The sequence below is a fragment of the Oryza sativa genome, chromosome 4 (genome assembly GCF_034140825.1).
Source record: "Oryza sativa Japonica Group chromosome 4, ASM3414082v1".
In the NCBI taxonomy this organism is placed as follows: Eukaryota; Viridiplantae; Streptophyta; class Magnoliopsida; order Poales; family Poaceae; genus Oryza; species Oryza sativa.
The window spans coordinates 23796415-23822289 of NC_089038.1; the positions used below are offsets into that span (position 1 = coordinate 23796415).

The 25875-nt window shown below is 41.5% G+C and overlaps 3 protein-coding genes across 6 annotated transcripts; 1 reads left to right on the plus strand and 2 right to left on the minus strand.

Moving 5' to 3' along the window:
• Positions 1-4245: 4245 nt before the first annotated feature.
• Positions 4246-9570, minus strand: LOC4336096 (probable inactive ATP-dependent zinc metalloprotease FTSHI 3, chloroplastic). 3 transcript variants are annotated; one of them, XR_001544893.2, is made up of 6 exons: positions 8491-9570; positions 7361-7684; positions 6974-7274; positions 6438-6650; positions 5095-5525; positions 4246-4775 (listed from the first exon to the last, which is right to left on the minus strand). XR_001544893.2 is itself a non-coding variant. In XM_015777914.3 (5 exons), the coding sequence occupies exons 1-4, from the start codon at positions 9400-9402 to the stop codon at positions 6454-6456; spliced, it is 1734 nt and encodes a 577-aa protein (XP_015633400.1). In that variant the 5' UTR covers positions 9403-9570; the 3' UTR covers positions 5021-5525; positions 6438-6453. The 3 variants fall into 3 exon arrangements, 1 of the variants encoding a protein (XP_015633400.1); XR_001544894.2 differs by having other exon boundaries at positions 4246-4803; XM_015777914.3 differs by lacking the exon at positions 4246-4775 and having other exon boundaries at positions 5021-5525.
• Positions 9571-12880: 3310 nt separating this feature from the next.
• LOC9272649 (agmatine deiminase) lies at positions 12881-17122 on the plus strand. 2 transcript variants are annotated; one of them, XM_015780811.3, is made up of 11 exons: positions 12881-13379; positions 13485-13638; positions 14683-14796; positions 14902-14997; positions 15074-15158; positions 15381-15436; positions 15551-15629; positions 15718-15852; positions 15961-16196; positions 16292-16444; positions 16618-17122. In XM_015780811.3, exons 2-11 carry the CDS (start codon positions 13540-13542, stop codon positions 16705-16707), a joined length of 1143 nt encoding a protein of 380 aa, XP_015636297.1. In that variant the 5' UTR covers positions 12881-13379; positions 13485-13539; the 3' UTR covers positions 16708-17122. The 2 variants fall into 2 exon arrangements, with proteins under 2 accessions (XP_015636297.1, XP_066165697.1); XM_066309600.1 differs by having other exon boundaries at positions 12881-13185.
• A 32-nt stretch (positions 17123-17154) lies between these two features.
• LOC4336098 (uncharacterized) lies at positions 17155-25102 on the minus strand. The gene is made up of 21 exons (XM_015780809.3): positions 24884-25102; positions 24708-24780; positions 24474-24596; positions 24167-24336; positions 23755-23913; positions 23310-23456; positions 23079-23142; positions 22085-22389; positions 21639-21767; positions 21392-21505; positions 21215-21301; positions 20318-20437; positions 20116-20209; positions 19880-20014; positions 19655-19789; positions 19344-19492; positions 19135-19266; positions 18279-18602; positions 17815-17968; positions 17545-17720; positions 17155-17378 (listed from the first exon to the last, which is right to left on the minus strand). The coding sequence occupies exons 1-19, from the start codon at positions 24974-24976 to the stop codon at positions 17834-17836; spliced, it is 2688 nt and encodes an 895-aa protein (XP_015636295.1). The 5' UTR covers positions 24977-25102; the 3' UTR covers positions 17155-17378; positions 17545-17720; positions 17815-17833.
• Between the last annotated feature and the right edge of the window lie 773 nt (positions 25103-25875).

Sequence of the window (25875 nt, forward strand, 5' to 3'; positions counted from 1 at the left end):
CAGAAGGCCTCCGACTTCATCGCCAGGTTCCACCACCACCAGACCAGCCTCGTCGTCTGAACTACTCCATCGATATAGCTAGCTAACTCGCGATACAGGACCGCAGCTAGCTAGCTAGATGTAGTATTATTATATATATTATTACATGTATAGTATATATGTTGTAATGTGTGTGTGCAATATATATATATATATATATATATATATATATATATATATATATATATATATATATATATATATATATATATATATATATATATATATATATATATATATATATATATATATATATATATATATATATATATATATATATATATATATATATATATATATATATATATATATATACATATATATATATATATATGCAGCTGGCTAGCTAGCTAGGGCATGCATGACATGAGATGAGGGCCGGAACTGCTATGTATGAATGTACAAATATAGTTTTAATTGTTTAATTAGCACTGCTGATGATATATAATAATAATAATAATAATGAATAAATATGTATGATATTGTTTATAGTATGTCTCCCATGCATGCATGGCCTTGTGGAGTTGTGGTCACCCCTCTCTGATCTCTCGATCTCCATGCATGTATATGGACATATAGATTGTAACCATGCATGCATGTCACGGTATTTGGTGGCAATTAATTAAACTAAACGCAGATTGAAGTTAATTATTAAACGCCGGGTTTGTTTAGCCCTTACATCTTATAGTTTGCACATGTGTGCCAGAGAAAGACCAAATTACAAATCAGAAGTTTATCTCTAAAACATTATTAAAACATTCAAAATATCTGAGTTACGTCAGGAAGGATCAAATATCTCGATCAGCTTCTGAAACAGGATATGCCTATTTGCTGATCAGTACTCAAACGTTCTGAACTAGCCTATTCATGAATAAAGTTTGCACCGTTTCAATAACAAGATGCTAGCCTGTCAATGTTTGTCTACTCACACAACTAGTCATTCTACATTTTACAAAGAAATAATTTGAGTAGTTACCTCCTTTATTATCTCAACGTATACATATACAAGAAAAACACACGGGGCTTTAAGATAAATATAATTAGTATAAACAATTGTACCATAAGAAATTATCGTCATCAAAGATATATATGCTAATTTAAAGCTACTCCATATAATCACATACTTATTCAATTTAATTATTTTCTGAAAATTCCATAACAAAAGCTAGCTACTTCCTTATTCCAAAATCTAAGCATTTCTAGCTCTTTAGCAAAACCTAACTTAGAGAGAAAATATCATCTTTTAGTCACTTCGGTGATATCAAATTTTAAATTTTGAATTGCTTAGATTCCCTTTCCAACTATATGAAAATGTATAGCTTTCTATGCATTGGAACCGGTGCCCCATATATTATGGTATAAATTTTGAATTCTAGAAATATTTATATTTTAAAATGGAGGGAGTAGTATATTAGCTAGATTGATAGGCACACCTTAATTATAACTGATATTACATGATACAACCACACATGCATGTTTAATTAAGCAGATGTGCATCTGGATTAATCCAACGTAAAATTAACCATGAGTAGTCAAATACCCCCCCCCCCAATTTTTAAATGTATGACACAGTTGAATTTCGGACATAAAATTTGATTATTCATTTCATTTAAGTTTTAGTGTAAATATGGAAAAAAAATATAAGTCATGCTTAAAATAACTTTAGTGATATAACCACAATAGAATAAAAGTACATAGTAACTTTAATATGACAAACGTTCAAATATGATGTAAAAAATCAACTATCATACATTTAAAAGAATACTACTCTCTCCATTTTCTTTTAATTGATACTTTCAACTATACACGCAAAATTAGGCTATATATCCATTATTATATTTTCTAGATATGACCATTTTACCCTTAGGATATTTCTTAATGTTGTGGATAGCATGTGGATAGATGTGGAAGTTTCTAGAATATAAAGTACTGTAGCTACTTCCTCCATTTAAGAATATAAGCATTTTCAAGATTTAAAATTTATACGACCATGATATTAAATTTCTCCGTAGTATGAGGTATGATTACATATTGATCAATAGGTTTTTTTAGGTACTCTCGAATGATTGTGAGTCATCCATTTTCTTTAATTAGATGCAATGAATATTATTTTATTATACTATATCCGATAATATGTGTAGTAGAAATTTTGTAAGGTTAAAACTAAAAATCAAATATATAACACTGTGATCAATTCACATGTTATATATATGGCACATTAAAATGGATGAATTGGTAAGGATACCTTACCAAAGTTTTGAATAAAATATTCCTGTACTCATGAAAATCGATCTATAGTTAGATTTAAATTAATTCTACCACTACTACAACAAACAAGTAATAGTAATATAATTTGGCTGATGATCGATGCACTAGACTGTTTTTGTTTAGTTGAGAACATTATATACCCAGCTAATTTTTCTCATATATACGTCGGCAGTAGTGCTGGCATTACGCTGTTCTTTCGACGGTCAGGAGATATTAACGCCACAGTAATTAATTAACCGAATACCGAGGACGTTTTTTTTTTTTTACAGTGTGCGATGCATGCTTCATGCTTAAGCACACAGTTAAAACGTAAAGTACATATGCATGAGCTTACTTGTAATTGCATGCAACCAACAGGATGTGACGAAGAAAAGCTTTGCACTGCACTTGAAATGGCTTCTACAGAGGAATGAGCTTTTTGTTGGGAAAGCAACTCAACTGGAAGCCTAGAAGAACTATTCGGCTCAGAGCTCTAGGTCTTTAGCAACTGAAAGTCACTCATCAGTGCTGCTTTGTTCTTGCTTTTCTCTTCTTGTCTACTACAAGATTATTCTCCATCATCATATATCACTTGTCTTCTCTCTCCTGTTCTCATCAATCTCATCTCTGATACCGTACATATGCGCATCCATGGTTCAGTACGTACTTGAATTTATACGCACACTGTACATCAATAATTCCGATATCAGTTAGCATCTGATATAAATCTTCCTTCTGATATTGACAAGTATCTTTTTGTTATGAGAAACAATGGGATAACAGTTGCATATATTGTAAGGTTAGGCAAAAATTGCTGTCTGGAATTTTCTATCCTTAACACCTACATATACCCTGAATTTTCTATCCTTAACACACCTACTCCCTCTGCCCAAGAATAGCACATATGAAGCCTGAAATTTATCCAATAATATAAACACATCCCGGCTTACTTTCTTACCCCAACTAACTTCTATGTAATTTTCGCATCTACTTTCACACTCACTTCAACCTCAACATATACTCTTTTAAAGACCCCAATGATTATGGTGAGAAGTGAATCTACCATCACCACCATCATTCACATGTGAATCTTCCAAATAGTAAGGCACCATAAGCTATCAAATAAGATAAAAAATTATAAAAATTATTATCTGAAGATTTTTACAATGAAAATAATTTTATTTAAATTTTTAGGCTGTATAGTGTACGGTGGGCTTCTGTTTTTAATTCTCGTTGTGTTTTTCATATTTTTATCTAGGCTTCAAAGTATATGGTGGGCTTTTCCTTTTTTGTTTCTGCACACGGGTATTCGGCCATTATACTCCAGATGTGTTTATATTATTCTTGGATGGAGGAAGTACACATACAAAATATCTTCAGTACTGTATATCCATGAGATATGTTAGGTAAGGGCCCTTCTCATCAATTTGGTAGCTTCCCCTAGATTGTTCCAATTCCTTGAGAAAGTTGCAGAAAATGTAGTCTGCTTATCTCTCGTCTCAGCATATGCGTGTCTTGTCCTCATCGTATTATCCCTTTAGTCCTAATTCCAAAGCACGAGCAATACAAACGTACATGGTGCAAGACGGACAGGGCATGAATCACCTTTACAAATGTCATCGATCGATTTGTGATTCCTGTATATATACGTACTTCTGAAACTGGTAGCTGTCTAGTTTACACGCCGTTGTCATCATCGTCTAAATAATTAAGCATGCGTTCTCAAATATTAACATGAAGCTGATTATATATACCAGATGATTATATTTTGTGGCAACTTGTCAGTAGGCATTCTGTAGTCTTGTTTTTTGCTAACTAAACTACTCGAACAGTCTTGATGGCTATAGCTCATGACCTAGCTAGTAGCTAGGAAGGCATTTCTGAAAAATTTAGGCAGAACAGTGTCAGGCCAAAAGCCCAAAACTCAGCAGTTTAGATATGCACACAGAAACTCCGATCGATCTGAAGTGCAGGACAAGCTTCATTCATTCAGGTCATAGATGCATGAACTGAGACCACCATGGCCTCTAAATCATCAGGAGAAAGCTAATAGCAAAGCTGAGAACGAAACATTGAAAGCTACAAATCAGTTTCCATTTTATTCCCATCAGTTTCCATTTTATTCCCCCCTTTGATCCCTGTGACCTGATCCTGCAGAGATAAGCATGGTTGGTTAAGCAGCCCAGAAGAAAGAACACAAAAAGCCAAACCACACCCTTCATTCCGGTGTATGACAGGTCGAGGTCTACATGCCAAAGCTCTGCCCTTTACACAACATTTTTTCTTGCTGGGAGAAGCTTCATCTTTGTCTCAAGGGTATATGTCCTGATTCTGCAGCCATTGCATGGCTTCCCAATTATTAAGGTCATGTCGTCTTCAGGACGGGATGTGTGTCTCTGACAGCAGATGGCCTTTTTTCTGGGTCAAGCCGCCGGGTCGTTCTCCGACTAACTGTCATGGAACCCACTTGGCAATCCACCAGTAATCCCCTGTTTGTGATCAGGTTTAGCAGTAATGCTGAAGTCATGCAGACACATCAGAGTTTACCAAGCAAATGCAGAAGAAAATGGCACATAGATAACACAGGACAATGAGTACTACAGAGAAGTTCAAATTTGAAAGTTGAAAGGTGTATAATCTATTCATACTTTGATACCTGCAGATTTATAGAATTGTAGCAGTAGGAGAAAGTTCAGTTGAAGAAAAATGATGAACAACGTGAAGAGACTAGTGCTTAGGTAAAGCAAAGCGATGCACAATTTGAAATGGTAAGGAGTGCTCGTCTCTAATTGTGATTTGCAAACTTACATATTGTCGCGGACCCAGCAGCAGCATAACTTCTGGTTTGCACGAATGAGCTGAATGGCTGATGGTATGTATACAGCAGAACACTGGAGCGACCTTATCCTGTAATCTAATTCTAATTGTTCTATTAACAATTTGTCTATGGAACAAAACCAGATGTAGTGCTTCTAGCAAAGACTACAGAGCGCAAGATTGTTGTCAAGTGAAATCCTTGGACCTCCGTGTTTCACATTCAGAAGCTTGATTTCTTCTGATTTGGTGGCAGTTTTCTCCTCCAAGCACCTAAATTTGCAGCCCCAAAACTCAGAAGAGTGCAGTATCCTTCACATGTACAGTAGAGACGCATATTTGCTCCTACACGACTATAACCGACATGTTCCCATGTACGTTGGCAATTCAAACACCATTTTGATTGCAGCTTAACTTCTTTCTTCCTGCCCAACAGAAACAAAAGGCCACATAAGGATGTTGCAGTTTAAATAAGATTGCAGGGACAAAAGGAGGAGCATGTCAAAAGGAATTCAAAGCTTGTAGCCTAATACTTACTGAGAAGATTTCACAGCAAACATTTAATGTGCTGAATTTTTCACTTGCTAATACCTTGTCTAAGGGAAAAGGATAGTACTATGCAATGCCACAGAATATATTAATAATGGCATGAATTGATATTTAATACTCCACATTATACAATCATAAACAGAAATCTACATATTAATGAAAGTATGAAACACAGCAGAGTATGTTAAGGACGCATACTACAAAGAAACAGGAGGTTCTCCAGCAGCTTCCTAATTGCTCTTAAATTTCTCAGCTACTTGGGAGACTCAGATAGTTTGATGGTGAGCACCAACTCACCCATGCATAATCTTAAGTTGCTGGAGGGTAGTGAGGGCATGCTCATATTTGAAAATATCCTCCTGAAAGCTACAGAGTGGACTGGGAACTGGCCAGTCCTTGGTTAGTGGTAACGAGTTACAACTGGAAACCTCCAAGCCTCATTACTGGACCTTACAACTGCAACAAATGTGCAAGATAAATCCTGAACTTAAACTTTGAAACTAGATTGGCTATATAGTAGCCAAATGACCAGAACGTAAGGTTTTCAACTCCCATCTATTCTATCTCTAATTTCACAAGCTAAAGATGAGTGCACTTTACACCTGTTTGTGATCCATCAAATGTAATGTTTGCAAACCTATGCTGGTCTCTACTAAGGAGTAAGGACTTGCTAAAGAAACTAACAAGACATATTTCATGTTCAATTAAAGAATTCGGAGTAGATTCAACTGATGGGGGATTAAGCAAAGCCTACTAAATATAAGTTTGATGAACATCTCAAATGATACCTTGCAAAGCCTCCAGTTAGCTTAATGTATGATATCCCATAACTCCTCCAATATCATCTGGGTTTGTTGGTCTATTTCCAGGTTTAGGTAACCATGGAAACAATTTAGTGAGGCCTTGCCTTTCAGAATCAGCATTCTCTTGTCTACCATTGACCCCATATTTCTCCCTCTCAATTGCATCCATAATATCCTCCCGAGCCACAGTATTGCCACCTGTAAAAATCCAAGATCAGTATATTCAATAGCAGATTTTTCCATCAGAATGAATTAACCATCCTTAAAACAACAAGAAAGTAGATAAAAGTCAATAGCATGTTTATTATGATTTCTCCAGTAAAATATCAAAATATGGTGAATTAAGTCAAGGCACCTAAAGGGAAAACATTTCAGTTGTAGTCTCTGAGAAGAATAAAGAAGGCATATATGGTCTAGCTTTCTAAACCTTGTAACTCAAAGAGCTGTTCAATGTAGCAATAATATTACTTGCATTAAGGTGATAAGTGAAGTACAAATGTACAACATAAATTTTAACCTACCCCTTCGAGCAGCTAGTAACGCAGCCTCATTCACAATGTTTGCTAGATCCGCACCAACCAATCCTGGTGTTAAACTAGCAACCAGATCACAAATTATTTCAGGATCCTCTTCCAAAGGAACGTCCCTTAAATGAACAGCCAAAATATTCCTTCGCCCCTCCAAATCAGGCACACCAACCAAAACTTTTCTTGAGAACCGACCAGGGCGACACAGAGCAGGGTCCAGTGCTTTAGGCCTATTAGTAGCAGCCATGACAATAACTTTCATGTCCGAGTCAAAACCATCCATCTCAGTAAGCAGCTGTTGATAGAGAAAGCAAGCAGTTCTTCATTCAGTAGTATCATTTGAATCAGAGGATAGATAAAATCAAGGTGCTAGAATCCTACCTGGTTTAAAGTTTGGTCCCTCTCATCATTAAAACTTCTACCTCGACTTCCACCCACAGCATCAAGTTCATCAATGAAAATTATAGATGGGGCAGCTTCTTTGGCCTCCTTGAATAAATCCCTTACACGGGCTGCTCCTCTTCCAACGAAAACTTCAACAAATTCACTAGCAGAAACAGAGAAAAAGGGAATTCCAGCCTCTCCTGCAACTGCCCTTGCCAGAAGAGTTTTCCCAGTTCCTGGAGGCCCAACAAGCAGAACACCCCTGGGTAATTTAGCTCCGAGCTTCTTGTAGTTCAGTGAACCATGCAAGCAACTCACTACCTGCGTTAGAAAATTGCAATCTGTCACATTTAATACATACTCAATTATTTCTAGCGAGGAAAATTAAGAACATGGATATTAATTGAAACTGATGCATTAGTTATTAACATTCCCGCAATCATCACGAACTTCAGAGTTGAGAGTTAAAAAATGGAAGTACTAGTTATCTATCCAACTGTATATTACTGTTTTATACTTCCACTTTCTATCATATATATGTATTTATATTTCAGATATCCTCCCAGTCCCAGTATTTTTGTTTTCAACTGAGGATCCACAAAACAAATATGGAGCAGATATATTTTCAGATAATGGAATGGAGCAGATATATGGTTCCTACAACAAAAACAATGTAAAATTTGCAGCACAATCAACAAAATGATTCTTGAATCTACATTTAAGCTTTCAAAACACCTTGTTGACACATTCCTATGTCCTACACTCCACAACTTCCTCTCATCAGTAGAACAACATGACATGGATCCCAAACCCATTTTTCTATTTCCCATCCACCCCACAAGAGAGAAGCTAGTTCAGATGGCACTACTGAGGTAGATACAGTAGCATTAGCATGTATAATAATGAATCATGAGCAAACCATAGCTACCTCGATTATCAACCTAGATATCTGCATTATCAATAGCAAGCCATTCAATAAGTCAAGCAAAGATAAGCAGTCCCAACATTTGGGTATAAATAATTTGCATTCCCATTCATCCCCCACATTGTATCATGTCTACTGATTGTTATCTATGCACACTCATCAAAATCATGAGTAAATCAGTAGCCAGAGAATCCAGATTCACCTCGACGAGTTCCTCCTTGGCCTCATCGACGCCCTGGACATCGTCGAACCCCACTCGCTGCTTCCTCGGCCGGCGCCGCTTCTCTGCGCCGCCACCGGCGGACATCTGCCGCTGTATGAACCACATCATCGGCAGCAGCGACACCCACAGCGTGAGCAGCGTGCTCAGCATGTCCACCAGCAGCCTCCCCGCCGGCCGCGGCGCCGACCGGTAGTCCACCCCGCCGTCCCGCATCAGCCCCAGCAAGAACCCCTCGTCGTGCGGCACCCTCCTCGCGTAGCACGGCCACCTCGCCGCCGCCGCGGCGCCTCTGCGGGCCTCGCCCGCGCCCGCGCCGGCGTCGTCGCTGCCGCCCCCGTCGTCCGCGGCCCTGCGGAAGTAGATGCGGCGGGAGTCCTCCTCGAACGCGACGGCGGTGACGGCGCCCGCGCGGAGGCCAGCCAGGAGGTCCGAGTAGGCCACCTCCTTGGCCGCGTTCTTGGGCAGCGCGAGGCGGGCGGCGAGGAGGAGGACCGCGAGGACGATGGGCGCGGCCGCGGCGGGCGGCACGCGTCGAGCGGCGCGCCGCAGCGCGGCCGCGGCGTCCCCGGGGAGGTCCCGCGGCGACAGCCGCCGGAGCCGCCACCACAGCAGGCGCAGCCGCGGCCGGAGCCGCAGCCGCATCCTCCTCCGTTCCGGCTCGCGGAACCCCAGCCCGGCCTCCTTGTCCTCGTCCACCTTGGCGCGCACCGGTGCCCTCCACCGCAACCGCATCCCATTCCCACCGCGAAGCAACCCGCGGCCATTGCTCGCGGCGAGGCAGCTCCAAGAACCGGGGGGGCTCACGAAGCAAACCCGAGCGCGCGGGACGGAGGCAGCGGCAGCGCACACGGGGGACAAGCAAGCCGCCGCCGCCGCCACCACGGCAGCCATGCCAATCAATCAAGCTCTCTTCGGGAAAACCCAGCCGCTACGCCATTCGATCGGAGAGGACGCGCGCGCGCGAGGTGTTCGAAGGAATTACCTACGGAGAAGAGAGGAGGATTGCAGCGGCTGCGGTGATTGGATTGCGCACTTGAGGCTTGAGCGACCGCGACGTCTGCTGGGTGATGCGCGAATGGTGAGGAAGATTAGAGGGGAAAATATTTTTTTTGTTTTGTTTTTCATTTTTATCCACGAGTTGGAGGTTATGGGGGCCTTCCTGATGTTACTGGATGGGCTGCGGTGCTGTGCTGGGCCCTATTGCGGCTACAGGCTCGGTTTAGCCTTGTGCTTGTGGCCTTGGCCCAAGCTCCTTCGGGGCCTTGGGGATGCCGGATGGGAGGATTAGTTCACTTTGACTTTCTTTACTAGTGAACGAATCTTCTTCGTATCCCTAAACCGCAATACCGATATTTCAACCCCCAACTATTAAAACCAGCGCAATTTGACTCCATCAGCAGTTGTGGGTAACGGTTTCGCTGATGTGGCGCCTATGTGGCAATGTTGAATCGGTCTCCGTTCCACGTGAAGTTGACGTGACGCTTATGTGTATTAGAATTAAAAAAATATGTACGAGACCCATTTGTCATTCACACAAAAAAAATATGGAATCCACTGCCATGTGGGTCCACAGGTCCTTCACCTACCACTCCCTTTATTCCTCTCACCTCGTTTCTTAGCCCAGCAGCGGTGGCGGCGGTCTCCTCCCCAACGGCGGTGGTAGCGGGTTCCTCCCCAGCGGCGTTAGTGGCGAGCTCCACCCTAGCGGTGGGGATGGAAGGGTGAGGGCGCGGTGGTGGAGCTAGGAGGTGAGGCGCAAGACATCCACCTCAATGTGGCCAATCTCGACATCGATGTCGCAGCCGATGGCTACATCAACCTTGGGACGGAGATGCTCCTTGTCGCCCTTGCGGACAGCTGTGACGACGGGGTATTGGGGCAGCCAAGATGATCTAGAAGACATGGAATCATCGAAGGTGGTGTTGTTCCAGACATAGACCAGCGGGATGAGCAGGTCCCCCTCGTCTATGATGGCTTGGTGGAAGGCGTCGGGCGTCAAGTAAGATGGGGATAACGCTCCACGCTGAAGCTCGTCGTTATCGCTCCACTTCGTCAGTGGAAGGCGTCGCTGGAGACCACTCCTCGCTTCGCGCCACCGTCTCAAGGGCAAGACGTGTTGTGGCTCCGCCTTGAGGACGACGAGAGGTAGCTCCGCCTCGATGCCGCGTTGTCGCCGCTCCGTCTCAAGGCGGCGCCCGCCCTCCTGCTCGCTGCCGTCGCTCTGGCCCTCAGCCAACTGCCTCGGCGTGCAGACAAGGAGAAAGAGGAGAGAAAGAGAGAGAGAAGTGAGAGAAAGGGAGAAGGAAGAAGGAAAGAGGATAGACATGTGGGTCCCACATTATTTTCGTGTGAATGATGAATGGGTCCCGTGCATATTTTCTACGGAGGGAGTGCGTAGTACTAAATAGTATTATACTTTTCTCTCTATATATCTGACAATAAAAAAATGATGTAACATCATAATCTATTAAAAAGTGCCACACGGAATTTTTAATGATGAAGTGGTACTCCCTCTCCCATAAAAAATGAATCTAGATGTGGCACATCCAATACTAGTTGATTCTTTGTTGAACGGATGAAATAACTAGTAAGAGACAGAGGAGAGAGAATAATAATATTGGTTGATTACTACTCCGTAATAGATATGCTTAATGCCATACATGTAGTATATCCCATTCCTTAGCAGAGCGTGGAGGTAGAGTATGGGAGGGGTACCCAGGAACCCGGTCAAGAAAATTTTTTAGTTATAACTCATCGATTTTCACCATGTGTATATCCCCTCAATACAAACTTACGCACACGCATCAACTTAAACTTGATCTAAAGTAAAGTAAATTAAGTAAGAGCAACCCTCCTCCATTACACATACTCCCTCCGTTTCAAAATATTTGACACCGTTGACTTTTTAGCATATGTTTGACCGTTCGTCTTATTAAAAAAATTGTGAAATATATAAAACTATATGTGTACATGAAAGTATATTTAACAATGAATCAAATAATATAAAAAAATAAATAATTACTTAGTTTTTTTTAAATAAGACAAATGGTCAAACACGTACTTAAAAAAAGTGGTGTCAAACATTTTGAAACGGAGAGAGAGAGAGTATTACGTTGCAAGTATATATGTTGCTGTACATTGTGTAGATGACTTGGAGGAATTATAGCGCCCTGTTTCTTTCAAGCCAATGATTTGGTCCGCGTCACGTGGCGACACATCCAGTTTTCTCAACGACACGGTCTCGATCACAATTCATTTTCCTTCCTTCCGTCCTCACGTATCGATGTCTTCGTGGCTGGCTGCATCTTCGCTCGCCACACCCATCACCGCCCCCCCCCCCCCCCCCAACCACCCCACACACCGATACTGACAACCTCCCCGCCCCCACCCCAAGGGTGGGAGGTCAGTGCAACAGAAACCATCAAACCAGCAACGCCGTCTTTCCCCAATCCCCAGTTTCCTGTGTGGGTTTTTTTTTTACATTTTAGCTCTGCTTGAAAACTTATTACAAATAGTAGGTTATTTTGATTTTTTTAGTCAAACTTATTTAAATTTGATCAGATTTATAAAAGATAGTATAATAATATTGTTAACACAAAATAAATATATTGTCAAAATATATTCAATGTTATATATAATGTAAATAATTTGGTGTTGTGGTTGTTACTAAATTTTTATATAATTTAATCAAATCTAAAGAATTTTGACTAGAAAAAAATGAAATGACTTATAACATGAAATAGAAATAGAGAGAGTAGATCTGTGGATAAACTAATTTTAAAATAGACTATTTTCCTCAGTGCCAACATTATTGGGTCACTAATAACACTGGCACCGACACCCCTTTATCCTCCGTGGTAGCCATTTCATTGACATGGAGAGGATCGGTGCTAAAGAGGCTAACACTGATCCCTCTACGGCTCTACATCTCGAACGCTTGGTTGCTAAGGAAGCGAGGGTGTCTGCGCTAGTATCATTAACGATGAAATGTTTCACCCCGGTAGCATCGAGAAAAATGCCCACTTAGTAAGGTTGTGCTCAGATATACCAATTCCTAACTTATACTTTCTCGTTTTTTCAAACACACGCTTACCAAAGTGCTAGTAAGTTGTTTAAAAAAAATCATATAACCCATTTTTCAATTTTATTTTAATTACTTATTTAATCATATGCTAATAGCTCGTCCTGTTTTAAGTAACCATCGTATCCGAACATAACCTAAGTTTAAGTAGGAGTTTATTTACAAAATAAAGTTTTATAGAGACCAAAGTGTAAAAAAATATCTAGTGGTTACATTTGCACAGCACCAAAGCGCATCTGAGGAGGTAGGCCCCACCAATGACATGTGGCCCCCGCGGCAGCGCATCGCGACCTTCCTTCTTCCTCGTCGGTCTCTCCGTCCTCCTCCAACCGGGTGGAGGGGCCCACGCGGCGACGAGCGGCAGATCCGGCGGCGTCCAGCGGCGCGGCGGAAGACGGCTGCGGCGACGACGCCGTCGTCGACGGTGGAGGCGCAGCACCGGAGCTGCCCGGCCGCGGGCCCCGCCAACGCCACCGGCGCGCGAGGGGGGCGAGCTTCGGGAGCTCCGCCCGGAGGACGGCGGCGGCGCCGAGCGGCGGATCTCGGGAGGCTCCCCGAGCGCCCCCTACTCCGGCGAGCCCCACGCAGCGACGGCGAGCTCCCTGACGGCTTCTCGCTTTCTTGTTTCTCGTGGAGTTGCTTTTTTTTTTTTCTGACAAAAGTTGCTGAGGTTCGTGTGGCCAAACTTGGTCACGCGAAGCTGTTGGGAAGGGTCCCCACTCCCCTCTCTCCTCCAGCCACGTGGCGCCTAGCCCCGCCGCCTACGTATATAAAGCAACTGATGCGGGTGGGAGTCGTGGGACGCCCCCATTTTTCCCATCGCTTTTGCTTTTGCTGAGCGCAGATCCTTCGCCAATTGGGCGCTAATCAGGCGGGTATTTTGGATATTTAGGTTTAGGGAGGAGGAAGAGGAGAGGTGGTTCATCAGGTAGAAGAGGAGAAGGAGGATGGCGAAGGCGACGACGATGGAGGGGCGCCCGGCGAAGATGGGGTTCCGGATGCCGGCGGAGTGGGAGCCGCACGAGCAGTGCTGGATGGGCTGGCCTGTACGTACTTCTCCCTCATCTCTCTCCCTCTGGTTCCTCATCTTTTTTTTTTCTGTTTAATTGTTCTTCGCTTCTCCGTTTGGATTCTGAATTCCGATGGATCCATCCTCGCGATTTTTATCGCCAACCAAAAAAAAAAAGAAAGAAGAAACAAGTAAATCCTACCGCGTCGTGTAGAATTTGGTTTCCTCCCAAGTGAATGGATTTGATGGATGGCCGCGCGCCGCGGTCTCGGGATCAATCCATCCCATCTAAAGTGCACAGAGCAATTTGGGGTATTGTTTATTTCTCGTCAAGTTGGAATCTCTGAATCGGTACTAGCTTACGAGCATATTTTAGGCTGGATTCTATCACCGCCTCACCGGAACATCCACAACTTTATTACTCTTGATTTGTAAGCACATGGATTACTTTTTAAGTAGGCGGCTACATTGGTTGTCCAAACGACAGTATCATTTTTGTCTTAAAACTATTCAAGAATGATTTTTTTTTTCATTTTTTTAGTACAAATGAATGAATCATTTCCCCTCACGCATAAATAAAGTTGTAATTTTGGGACCATCACGCTATTAAAGCTCTACTGTTCCCTATCCCTGATTGACTCAATCTATAAGTCATGACCATCATTTTCTTTGCTGTCTGATTTTTCTGATGTACGATTCTAGAGATATTTACCTGTCTTGTCTTGGTTCACGTTGCTGTGGCACATTGCTTAAACACTGGCACATTGACATTTTCTACATATATGTATTTTATAATCATGAATGATCGTTTGATCATTGCAGTGACATCTGTGGACTACTCTACCCTGTACATGCCCTATTTTGTCTTGTCTAATCGCTGTTTAGTATATGTAACTCCGAAAGGGAGTGGTTAGGTGGAATATCCACTTGACAATATCAATAATTGTCATTTTGGACTGTGGTCTTGAATATGAAAAGCAGACTGTATCCATTTCATCTATCTTCTTCCCCAATCCTTGTTCTATACTACAGTGAGCATTTGGTTAACAGTGAGCATTGTTCTTTTTACTTTGAATCCCAGGAGCGTCGAGACAATTGGCGAGAGCTTGCTGGTCCAGCTCGAAAAGTATTTGCAAGAACTGCTATTGCCATTTCAAAGTTTGAGTCTGTTACTATATGTGCAAGTGCCAAGCAGGTAACAGATTTTCTCCACATTGCCTCCTATGATCTGTGTTGTGAATTGTTGCACGATCATGTCTGATTGCACAGTGGTACCAATTCATACTTTTGTTTCATGCAGTATCCCTATGTCCATGAGCTAATGCTACATCAACCAAACATCAGGGTGGTCGAGATGAGCATGAATGATTGCTGGTTCCGTGATATTGGTCCCACTGTATGCTACTTCAAGCCTTCTTATTCCAAATTTGCTCTCCAGTGTTTGGGTTGCTAACAGTATCCCTGTTTTTTAGTTTATTGTTCGTAAAGGTGCACCAGGGTTAGGAATCACAGAAAAAAATATAGCAGGAATTGATTGGGAATTTAACGCCTGGGGAGGTATGTTGTTCTTATATTGAGTAATATGTTTATTCAGTTCTTTCTCATGCTATTTATTTCAATTAGATTGTTTGTGTGATGAAACATTTTTCTTCACAAATTAAATCTTTGTGCTTGTGTCTGTTATTAACAGTGTGAAAAGCGTACATTATCAAGACATGCTAGTTTCTTTGCACCTGCTCCGTATGAAGATTCAGTGAATTGTGCTGCTAATGCCTGCAGGAGCCACTGATGGTTGCTATGTTGATTGGAGCCTTGACAGCTATGTTGCCAAGAAAGTAAGAAGAGAATAACCTTCTTAAAGAAAATTTGACATCTTTCAAGGTCAAAAAGATCTTTTGCTAGTCTCCATCTGGTCTGAGAACTAGTTCTGTTTTGGACATTGATTTCAGATAGTTGAGATTGAGAGGATCCCTAGATTTCCACACACGATGGTTCTTGAAGGTGGAAGCATTCATGTAGATGGAGAAGGTTGTTCATGTGTTGAATCTTTGCTGACAAGCATATAGTTTCAGTATATTTGTTGGTATCTTGCTAATGAATTGCCATATTCCAACAGGTACATGCATCACAACAGAAGAATGCTTGTTGAATCCTAACAGAAACCCCAACATGACCAAACTAGAGATAGAGAATGAGCTGAAGGATTTTCTTGGAGTCGCAAAGGTCATCTGGATACCTCATGGGCTTTATGGTAACCACCAAAAACATTCTGTCACATAAAGGTGTAAAACCATAATAGTTCTGTTCCCTGCTTCTTCAACCATTCTACTGATAAATAGGCCTGCAATGGTTTCTCTAGGTGATGATGATACAAATGGTCATGTTGACAATCTATGCTGCTTCATTAAACCTGGGGTGGTCCTCTTGTCATGGACCGATGATGAGAACGACCCACAGTACCAAAGGTCCGTTGATGCACTCTCAACTCTCTCCAAGTCCGTTGATGCGAAAGGACGGCAGATAGAAGTTGTGAAAATCCACGTCCCAGGGCCTCTGTACATGACAAAGGAAGAGTCAGAGGGTGTTGTAAAAACAGTCAGTATTTCTGTCATATTCATTACTAACTTCAATCCATTGAAAATGAGCGTGTTCATCCCTTTCTAAGAATGAATAGTCCTTTTTTTTTCTAGGAGCATGCTATACCGAGGGAACCAGGCACGAGATTGGCTGCCTCGTACGTAAACTTCTACATAGCCAATGGCGGAATTGTAGCACCAGCTTTTGGCGACAAGTGGGACGAAGAAGCGTGTGCTGTTCTTCAGAAGGCATTTCCTGATCATGAGGTGATCTTCACTGACCCATTTCACTTCGAAACTTTATCCAGCGATGCTGTGATTTCTGTCTGTCAGCGACCACAGCTCAAGCAAGCAGTGGCTGTTGGTTGTTACTCGGCAATGGCTACGACGTCAGAACTCAAAACTGTGCTGGGTGTTCTGACGGAACCCGTGAATTTCAGGTGGTGATGGTGGAAGGCGCAAGAGAGATCGTGCTGGCAGGGGGAAACATACACTGCATCACGCAGCAGCAGCCTGTACGCCCGTCGTAGATGATACTGCGTATATAGTATTATGAATTTGGACATGGGACTAGTCCAGATTCGTAGTACTATATGTCCAGGGAGTAGATGGCACTATAGCAGCCATGCCCTATCGTGAATTCGTGATAAGCTACATCATTTGCTACCCAAAATGGCGACCCGATCATACACCATTGATTACCCAAAACCAAATGAATGAATTGATAGATTACCCAAAACCAAATGAATGAGTTGATAGAATAAGGCCGCAGACAAACATTGTGATTTGTGAGCTTGTGTGTAGGGGATGTGGTTGCACCAGCGTGATGGATATGGTTGTAAGTTGCAGTAGTGTAAGCACGTTGGAAACTGCCTTATGGCCTTTGCCAACGTTGACCAGGCGAATGGAAATGAAAATGGCTTTGAGGCTGTCTCGGTGAAACAAGTATATATGCAGGAAGTGGAAACAATGACATGAGAGGCCCGAAATGAACTTCCAAAACAAAATTTCTACATTTACATCGGGATTCTTACATGGACATGTAGGTTGAAATGTAAACCTTTCGGTGAAATAACCTATGGTCTATTGAGCAGTCTAAACTGCAATTCTGTTGCATCAAAACCAAGCGCTGTACCACAATGATACATGGACCAGTGGACCACCTCGTTCCCAACATGTGAACAATGCATTTTCCGGCCACCTGCAATAGCAAGATATTACTGTCAGGCACGTTGTTGTCAAACATGACAAATCTACCTAGTGCTCCTGAGAAACTCGTGTGTTTATGGCAAATCGTAGACCGTTTGGGAAACATAGGATTAAGATAGAATCGAAGTGTGAAATTAATCTTTGGGTAAAGTACAGACCTTCGTAAAGTGTTGGTAACAGCTGAACAGCAGAGGTGTATACTGGAGTCTGACGCAGGTCGGATGGCACATATCCTTCTGCCCCTCACCAGTCACCATGTCCACTCTCCATCTTCACCTTCAGTTCGTCAAAATTTTCATCCCGTGCAGAGTAAGGTTTCACATTACGGCAGTACCTATCATATGGGATGGAAGTAAGTTCATTCGTTTTTTTAAAAAAAAACAATAAATCAACATAATTAGCAAACAATGACGAAGGAGCCCACATACCATTAGTATTTGGTACTATTTACGTGGTGCTTGAAAACCCTTCCAGCTCACTTCTGTCCCAGCAGTTCAACTGCAATGCTTTCGTCTTTAGTTGCTCAAATGCAAATCTTAACTTCTGCTTGTCCTCATATGTTACATCAAGAACATTAGAATCCTGCAGCAAGTATTGAATAGAGCAAACTCATTAGGAAGGCCAGTTTCACAACAACGACATTTAGGCATAATAGAGCAAGCTAGTGATAGTGATCTAGGTACAGCACAGGACAAATATTCTCTCATAGTAGGAACAAATTCAACAAACTAGTCTACATACGATTCACATGCACAAATGTTCAATTTTGCCCTTGATATTCTGACCTCCCTGAATTTAAGATTAATATGAAAAATGACTAAAATGTAGGAAACTGAAATCTCATCAGTTAATATGGCTACCAAACAAAGGCATTTATGTTATCACCACTTACCATGAGATGCCTTGTATGTTGCAGGATACCTTTAATAACACATTTGCCCAAAGAAAGGTTTTTATGGAGTTTTCCATCATTGCATAAGAATATGAGTATAGTTGTGACAACACAAATTCGATGTGAAAGCTCTCCTGGGTAGTTTAACTTGGATGCAGATGAAAGCACGTGGTCATCTCCTGTTGCGAAAGATTTAAGCATCTCCAATGCGCAGCAAAGAACCTTCTCGTTCTGGCAAAATATGATTATGCAAGGCTTTATAAAGTATTGAAATAGTCTTGTCCTATCAGATTGAAAGCCAAGCTCAATGGTTTTAGACAAATCCTGCATGTACACAATAAAATTGGGTGAAATCAATTCTCATCAAAACCCAAAAAAGTACAGCGATAAAGCAATGCTTATGAACTAATCAAGGAGATGCGCTTCTAATTTATATGACAATGAATTAATGCACCTGTTTGCCAAAAGCTTTGCAGGTGTCAAACTCATAATTACCATCCATAAGCTAGTGTAACTGAAAAAAACGTTTATGCCGTAATGCATTCAATCTGACACTCTGCGCTTCACCAGGTGATGTGAAGAGCTTATTACTCACGATACTCTCCCTATGCTACCACGTAAATATGCTCTGTTAGTGAACTCTCATAGTTTTCAAAGAATATGCATAAAATAATGTTAGATCCGATTATATCAGATCTATAGGCAATAGGTTTTCTAACATCAAAATACGCCAATCTGCCATTTTCGACTAATCTGCCATTTTCGACTACGTTCTCCTGAATTAGCGTACAAATTTACCAAATTACTGACTGCAAATACCAGAGTCCAGAGCTTTAGAATTCAGAAGAGTACACACCATAGCAGCATCAATCAAGTAGCCAGCTATAATTTTTATAGCATCTTCGTTCATGAGCTTACAAGTTCCTGCATCAAGTGTGACAATAATTCTAAACAATCCATTCATGTTATGTAAAGATGGTATCTGTGCCTGCACAAAACAAACATATATGAGTTCAATGGATTTTGGGTGAAAACATAAAAACATAGCATGGTTTGAATCCTCACAATCTCTTTAGATAAATTATCCCACATTAACTCAAGAACCAGGGAGCCATCACCCATTTCAGATAGAGAATTTAAAATTAGGCGGTTCAATGATTTAAAAGTATTCATATTTGAGCCCTTCTGGGAATTATCCTGGGTAGAGAAAGACCCTAGTTTAACAAAACAAAAGGAAAGCTGTTAGAAAAAAATGTCAGATAAAATAACCATTAGAGGATAAAACTTAAAGAGCAAAACACATAGTATGAAATTTTCACCTAAAGTAAGCCACTTAAACTAAGAAAAGTTTGCCTTCCAAAAAAAAAAGTACTCACCAGGATGAACTCTGAATCGTGCCATTAGCAATGACAAGAAACTGAGTTGCTCTGTTATATGTAAATTCCCAGCCTTGTATGTTGACTGTAGAACCTCAATAATTCTAAACAATATGGTGGGTTCCAGCACATCACCTGCATTCCATAAATTATGTACCACCTGTAATCCTTAAAGGAAAGAATATAACGACACTAAACGCAGAACAGAGAAGCAAAAATGCATACTTAAGCAACAAGAAGCCAACAGCTCCATTGTGTCGGGAAGCAGGTTGGAGAAGTAATAAAGGCATGAAATGGCAAGTTCTTGGCAATCACGTGGAAGGTTAACGAATGGACCAAGCTCTATGGTTCCTGATGATGCTATTAGCAAAATGTCATTAGTCCAAGAAAAATGGAATTACACATAAAGCGATAAATCATAGAGGATAAAAAAGATCTTCAACCAGTAATTTTATACTTACATTTAACACCAAATAACTTAATGAAGGAACGCAGATTTCCAAACTCCATTGTGGGGAAGTACTGTCCAATTCTTAGAAGTAGCTCCAAAACAACCTATGATAATTCATATGATCATAAAGTACACTATTTATTGAAAAGGTTTCATTAATGCCCAATCTGAGTATTCCAACTCTATACTGGATAAATAAACCTATAGCAGACCTTTGTTACTGAGGGGGCTTTGTCAATTGATTGTAGTAGAATTCCAGGTAGCTCTTTTACCCACACACCATGGTATTCAGAGCCTGAATCATTTTCCACAAATAATATTCCTGTTTTTTCCTAACCACAGGCAAATGAATATTAATAGAAAGCATATGTAAGCCGTTATCCACTAGCACATTTTTGGCGCTAGTAGCTGTAGGGAGGTAATTCTCAGCATGATGAAATATGCAAAATTATTTAGTTTGAGGCTTTGAGCATCTAATAAGGAGGAATGCAAAGTCCTCCAGGAACAAGTTGAACATACGATCTACCAAGTGACTTAACAACCTGTAAATTTTCAAATCTCAGCATGGATGGTGTTTGGGGACAGCAAGTTTTGCCTTGTTTGATTATATCTATATTCATCATTAGACAAAGGTTCTCTTTTATGTTTCTCTATACAGCGGTTTAAAGATTTATTTTGGAATTTCATGTGATATAAATTGGTACAAGGACTATTCACCATCTTTTTTTTTAACTAATAACTAATTTGACAACCCACCAATGTTCATGCAGGTACATGAACTAACATCACCATCAAATGTGGTTCCAGAATCCAGATTCGAACACTGAAAATTCAAATCAACCTACAGATCTTCATACCATCACCCAAATCTTCAAGCACTTACAGTTATAATAGTGCATGTAATGCATGTACATGTGGAGATGCATTTCTCCCTAAAAGATATTTGTGTGTTAGCACCAAGTAGGCAATTTTCACTAGGCATGCTCTTCATCAAGTCCTATTTCTTAATAACCTGAACACGTCACCCACAAAAAAAAAAAAAAGAAAAAAAGAGAGAAGAAGTTATGTAGCAAAGGAAGTTTAGTATGTATCCCATAGAAGGAACCTACAGGAAACAGCATTTTTCCCACTGCATCCAAATATGGGAAAATCAGCTTGCAATCCACCTTGCAATCCCAGAATGCATCTGTAAATGCCTGCAGTTGAATATAGTCTCTCATTTTTCGTAACGTTAAAAAGTAACCCAAATACTTTCTAGAGATCAGTAAAAGGAAAATTAGTCATACCTCTAATAAATATCCTTTTGAGTCATCTGGGGCATTGGATACAAGATCTGGTATGAAAGTTATAAGTGGGCTCAAATGCTTTTCCATGGTATCCTTATTGCGAAGTGTTTTTGCCTGACAAAATAAATGAATAATTAATAGCTGTCTATAAGACGATAGCTATAGAACAACATGCACAAGCGGACTAAAGAACTTTCAACTAGCCAGTGATAGAAATCAGTCCTTGAAACTGGCAGCCACAGACAACCTTTGCAAGTAGAGAAGATACAAACTGGCAAAATTCATCAGCTGGAAATATGGTGTTGTCCATACATGCACTCAAGCACAAAAATATTTCAGCAATCTTCAGATTGAAAACATAATATCTGTCATCTCCCTGCCATGAAAAGAGTTCCATAAGAAATCACTGAGATTGTCAGCAAAAGATATGCTATAACCAGGCTTTCTGAAGAACACAATTAACAGTCTGGAATAGAACAAAATCTGAAATTAATCTCCAGCCAGGGTTCCAAAAGTTTTGATACCACAGAGAGTCAGATATCACTATGAGTAGAGAACACAAAAATGGCATGCTTTATCTATTGGTTGATCATATTAGTAGCATATTTTATCTATTAATTGGTCACGAAACGTTTTAAATATTATCATACCAGTAGTATGGAGGTAGAAATGAAAAGGGGAAGAAATTGAAACCTTTTCGTGGAATGAACGGTTTACTCCCCACAATTTCTTTGCATATACTAACACGGAACTTTTCAACCATTCAGGTCCAACCTGAATTTTGGATCTTCCAAATTTCATCTGAGGTTTCTTTACCTCTTGAATACATATGTTACATATTAGATCCAGACAGTGAAGAGCTGATAATAATGCTTCACTTGACTGAGCATCAATAGTTGACTTTGCAAAAAGTTCTGAAACTGAGACCTCTACAGAATTAACGAGAATCTGGAAGAGGTTTTGAAGCTTCATTAATATATTGGACATCGCAAATGCTCCTGCAGTGCATCAGGTTTATAAGACATAATATCAAGCCTGTCTTAACTTAATGGCACAAGAAAAGAAATAACAAGTACTCCTTCCGTCCCAAAATATAAGGGAGTCAGTCCAAATTCATATTACTAGGATGCGTCACATCTACCCAAAATCCTTTATATTTTTGGACGGAGGGAGTATTCATGTAGGATGTGCATAAAACTTAAAAAAGCGTAAAAGATATTTTATAATACAACAGTGTCATTTCCATATAGTATTGTTCTTCCACTGTATTCTAAACTAAACCAAACAAATTTCCATTAACAATCAATTAACTATTCTGATTAAACATTTTCCAGTCCACATAACCAAAAGGAAAGTGCAACTGTGACCCCCCCCCAAAAAAAAAATAATAATAAAATAATAATAAATAATAATAAAATAAAATAAATAAATAAATCAACAGTTCATTGGAGATAGTAAATTTGTTGTTTAGTGTGTTGTTTCATGAAAAAGCTAGCAAGCTAGAAATGCATGGTAAACAAGGCTAAATTGTAAATGAATATAGATTAAGTTGAGTGGTCTGATATGTTTACTGCAGAGCTTTCTCTGGTTATCTTACAAATGAATTTGAATTTAAGGAGGCGTAGCAACATAAATTGAATATCAAATTAGGGACCAATAAAACATGGGAAACATGTAGAAGACTTACTACTTCCTGAGTTATCTTCATCAAGAGTACATTTCCAAAGTTCCCTACCAGAAAGATTATGAACCTGTAGACGATTAGAAAATATTCTGATCATTCCAATATGACAAAGAAGGTGTTTGATACAGATACATTGCTGAACATGCAAATTTTCTGTTTCACTAAGTTAGTTGCTATAGCTCCAACTAATTTTAAGAGTAAAATAATATAAAATGATGATTCAACTGTACAAACCAGTCGATTTGATGCATCACCATTTTCTGTTGCATAAGCAACCTGAGAAAGACACTGCCCGAGCCCACTAAGGACACTGTTAAGTTTACTCTTATCCTGGAGATGAATCCTGTCATTGCTCAGTACAGCAAGAAAGTTGTTGAAGACCTATCAGAAGAAATAATGAAACTGAGATTATTACTAGGTATGAATGTGCTAAATCTCACATAAATCCTAGCAGGAATTAGAAGAAGTTTCAATAGCATATGCCTTGGTACATATAATTAGTTGATGAAAGATAGACTATGAAATATTTTATGTTAATTTAACACCTCCCATCTTCTGTAAATAGAGATAAAAGGAAGAAGGGCACATGTCAGGGGCAAGTAGCCACCAATACATTGCCTCCTAACACAAGAACCTTTTCAACTTTCAAAACACCAATACATGAAAGAAACCCATTCACCTGTTCAGCGTATCCTGGAAAGGAGGATGGGAAATTAATAACAACAAGCTCCAAAAATCTGAAAGACATTAACTGGATATCCATGGATAGATGGGTCATTCCGTTCAAAATATTGGCCATCAGCAGAAACAGTGTACTGCGTGTCGATATTGCATTGTCCTGCCATAAATAGATACCAATTGTCTCACATATGCAGCCAATAGCATAGAACTAGAAAATGGAAATGATAGAAGGAATAAGATATGGAAATCCATTAGTAGCTAGAAGAGCCCGTATGGTCAGCATGATGAAACTAAAATAGACAATTGGGGGAAGAAAAACAGTGATCAAGTTACCAATAGCTTGTGAATCATAGCAACCTCGTGAGATCTCTCACGAATTCAGAAATAACTGGCAAGAAGTGGGGAAATACCTCTTTCAAAGATGGGAAGACGAGAGACTGCAGTATACTGAACAAGGATTCACGAACCACCTTGTCAGTGTCACATATTCTTTCCTGTAGCTTCTCAACAATTGCAACCTTGTGAAGTTTAAGCTCTGATGGATGCTTAGCAACAAGATCCTTTATCCCATTCAGCGCAGCTTCAACAAAATAACATAACAATGCAGCCCAAGTTAGCTAGTCTCATCAAGCACAGGCCGAATCGATCGATCGAATCAACTGTTTATCTGGCCATCTGGGTGGCAGTCCGCGCAGAGACTGCCTATCGGTGGCTCACCTCGGCGCACATTGGCATTGTAGTGGCCCGTCTGCTGCAAGAGCTCCCGCAGCGTGAGCCCGCGCTTGTTCACGGCCATGCCAGCCCTCTCCGACGCCATGCTCTGCTCCGGCAGCACGATCGCTGCAACCACACACGCGCACATCACAATCCGAAACCCTAAATTACGCGCCCTGCTGCGAAAACCTCAGGCCACCGAGGGAAAAAAAAAAAAAAGAGGCGCCCGCAGCTCACCTCTGGACTTGATCTCCGTGTCGGTGGCATTCTTCGGCGGCGGCAGCTTCCGCCCCACCTTGTGCTTGTACTTCTGCGAGCCACGAAGAGAAAAAAAACACACACACACCCGAACACCAGTGAGCTCGTCGGAGCGGGCGTCGCTTCAGTTGGGGGAGGGGAGGGGGGGAACTCACCTTGAAGTCGACGCCGCCGCGCTGCTTCGGCTTCGCCTTGGGCTTCTTCGACGAGGAGGAGGACGCCGCGGCGCCGCCCTTCGGCCTCCCCATGGCGCGGGCGCGTCTCTCTTTCTCTCTCTCTCCGGGCAGCGCTTGCTGACGAGACGGCGGCGGCGGCGGCGGCGTGGTGGGGGTTTTGCGCGCGACGGGCGGTACAAGGGCTAAGCCCCCGAGGCTGCGGGCCGTGGCGGAGACGGTCTCTCGTTCATGGGCCTCGGAGACGTCCCTCCCCCTCGTGTACTCCCGGCCCCAGAAACCGACGCCGAAAGAAGCCCACGTTAGAGTCCGGCCTTCTGGGTCGCTCAGAAACCCAGCCGAGCAGTGTACTGGGCTGGGCCACGCTAGTACTCAAGTCTTCCCTAATACTGGGAAATGTTTCTAATAGAGTCAGGGTACCAAGCAGTAAATAGATCGCCTGTTAGGTTTAATTATTTTATGATTGATGAAGATTTTATATCCCATAGATCCTACTTTTCTGTGTAGGCCATAGCAGCACACTATAGTGATGAGATTGGTAGGTATACCGTATACAATGCAACCAAACTTACGCAAATAGAAAATACTTATAGAATTTTCACGTACTAACTGTATTAGGAAAGTTTGATGATATGCAGTTGGGGATAAAGACACATGCCGAGCCGAAGCGCGGAATCGGGGGTGGTCTCGCCGGTCGCCGCCGCCGTTGGCCAAATTCGCCAATTCGGGCTGCGTTGAACCGGCGAAAACACCGGTGGAGTCGCGGAGATACGCCGCTTCACCGAGAAAATCACAGGGCGCGTTTATTTGTGCGATCGTGCCAATGCCACGGACGCGCGAGCCACCGCATTGTGAGACGGCCGCGACGACACCCGTACGTCGGCCGTCGCCACCGGTGACGCGCGCCTGATTTTACCCAACCGCTCGCTCTGAACCGGCGTGGAGGCATCAAACCAACGGGTGGCAGTGAACTC

Coding starts and splice junctions, on each gene's coding strand:
- LOC9272649 (XM_015780811.3), top strand. CDS start 13,540: ATGGCGAAGGCGACGACGATGGAGGGGCGCCCGGCGAAGATGGGGTTC. Junction 13,639..14,682: donor AGTGCTGGATGGGCTGGCCT/GTACGTACTTCT, acceptor TTTGAATCCCAG/GAGCGTCGAGACAATTGGCG. Junction 16,445..16,617: donor AGGCATTTCCTGATCATGAG/GTGATCTTCACT, acceptor CGTGAATTTCAG/GTGGTGATGGTGGAAGGCGC.
- LOC4336098 (XM_015780809.3), bottom strand. CDS start 24,976: ATGGGGAGGCCGAAGGGCGGCGCCGCGGCGTCCTCCTCCTCGTCGAAG. Junction 20,015..20,115: donor TAAGTTATTTGGTGTTAAAT/GTAAGTATAAAA, acceptor TTTTGCTAATAG/CATCATCAGGAACCATAGAG. Junction 19,493..19,654: donor ACGATTCAGAGTTCATCCTG/GTGAGTACTTTT, acceptor TTGTTAAACTAG/GGTCTTTCTCTACCCAGGAT.
- LOC4336096 (XM_015777914.3), bottom strand. CDS start 9,402: ATGGCTGCCGTGGTGGCGGCGGCGGCGGCTTGCTTGTCCCCCGTGTGC. Junction 7,685..8,490: donor CCAAGGAGGAACTCGTCGAG/GTGAATCTGGAT, acceptor TTTCTAACGCAG/GTAGTGAGTTGCTTGCATGG. Junction 7,275..7,360: donor GGGACCAAACTTTAAACCAG/GTAGGATTCTAG, acceptor CTCTATCAACAG/CTGCTTACTGAGATGGATGG.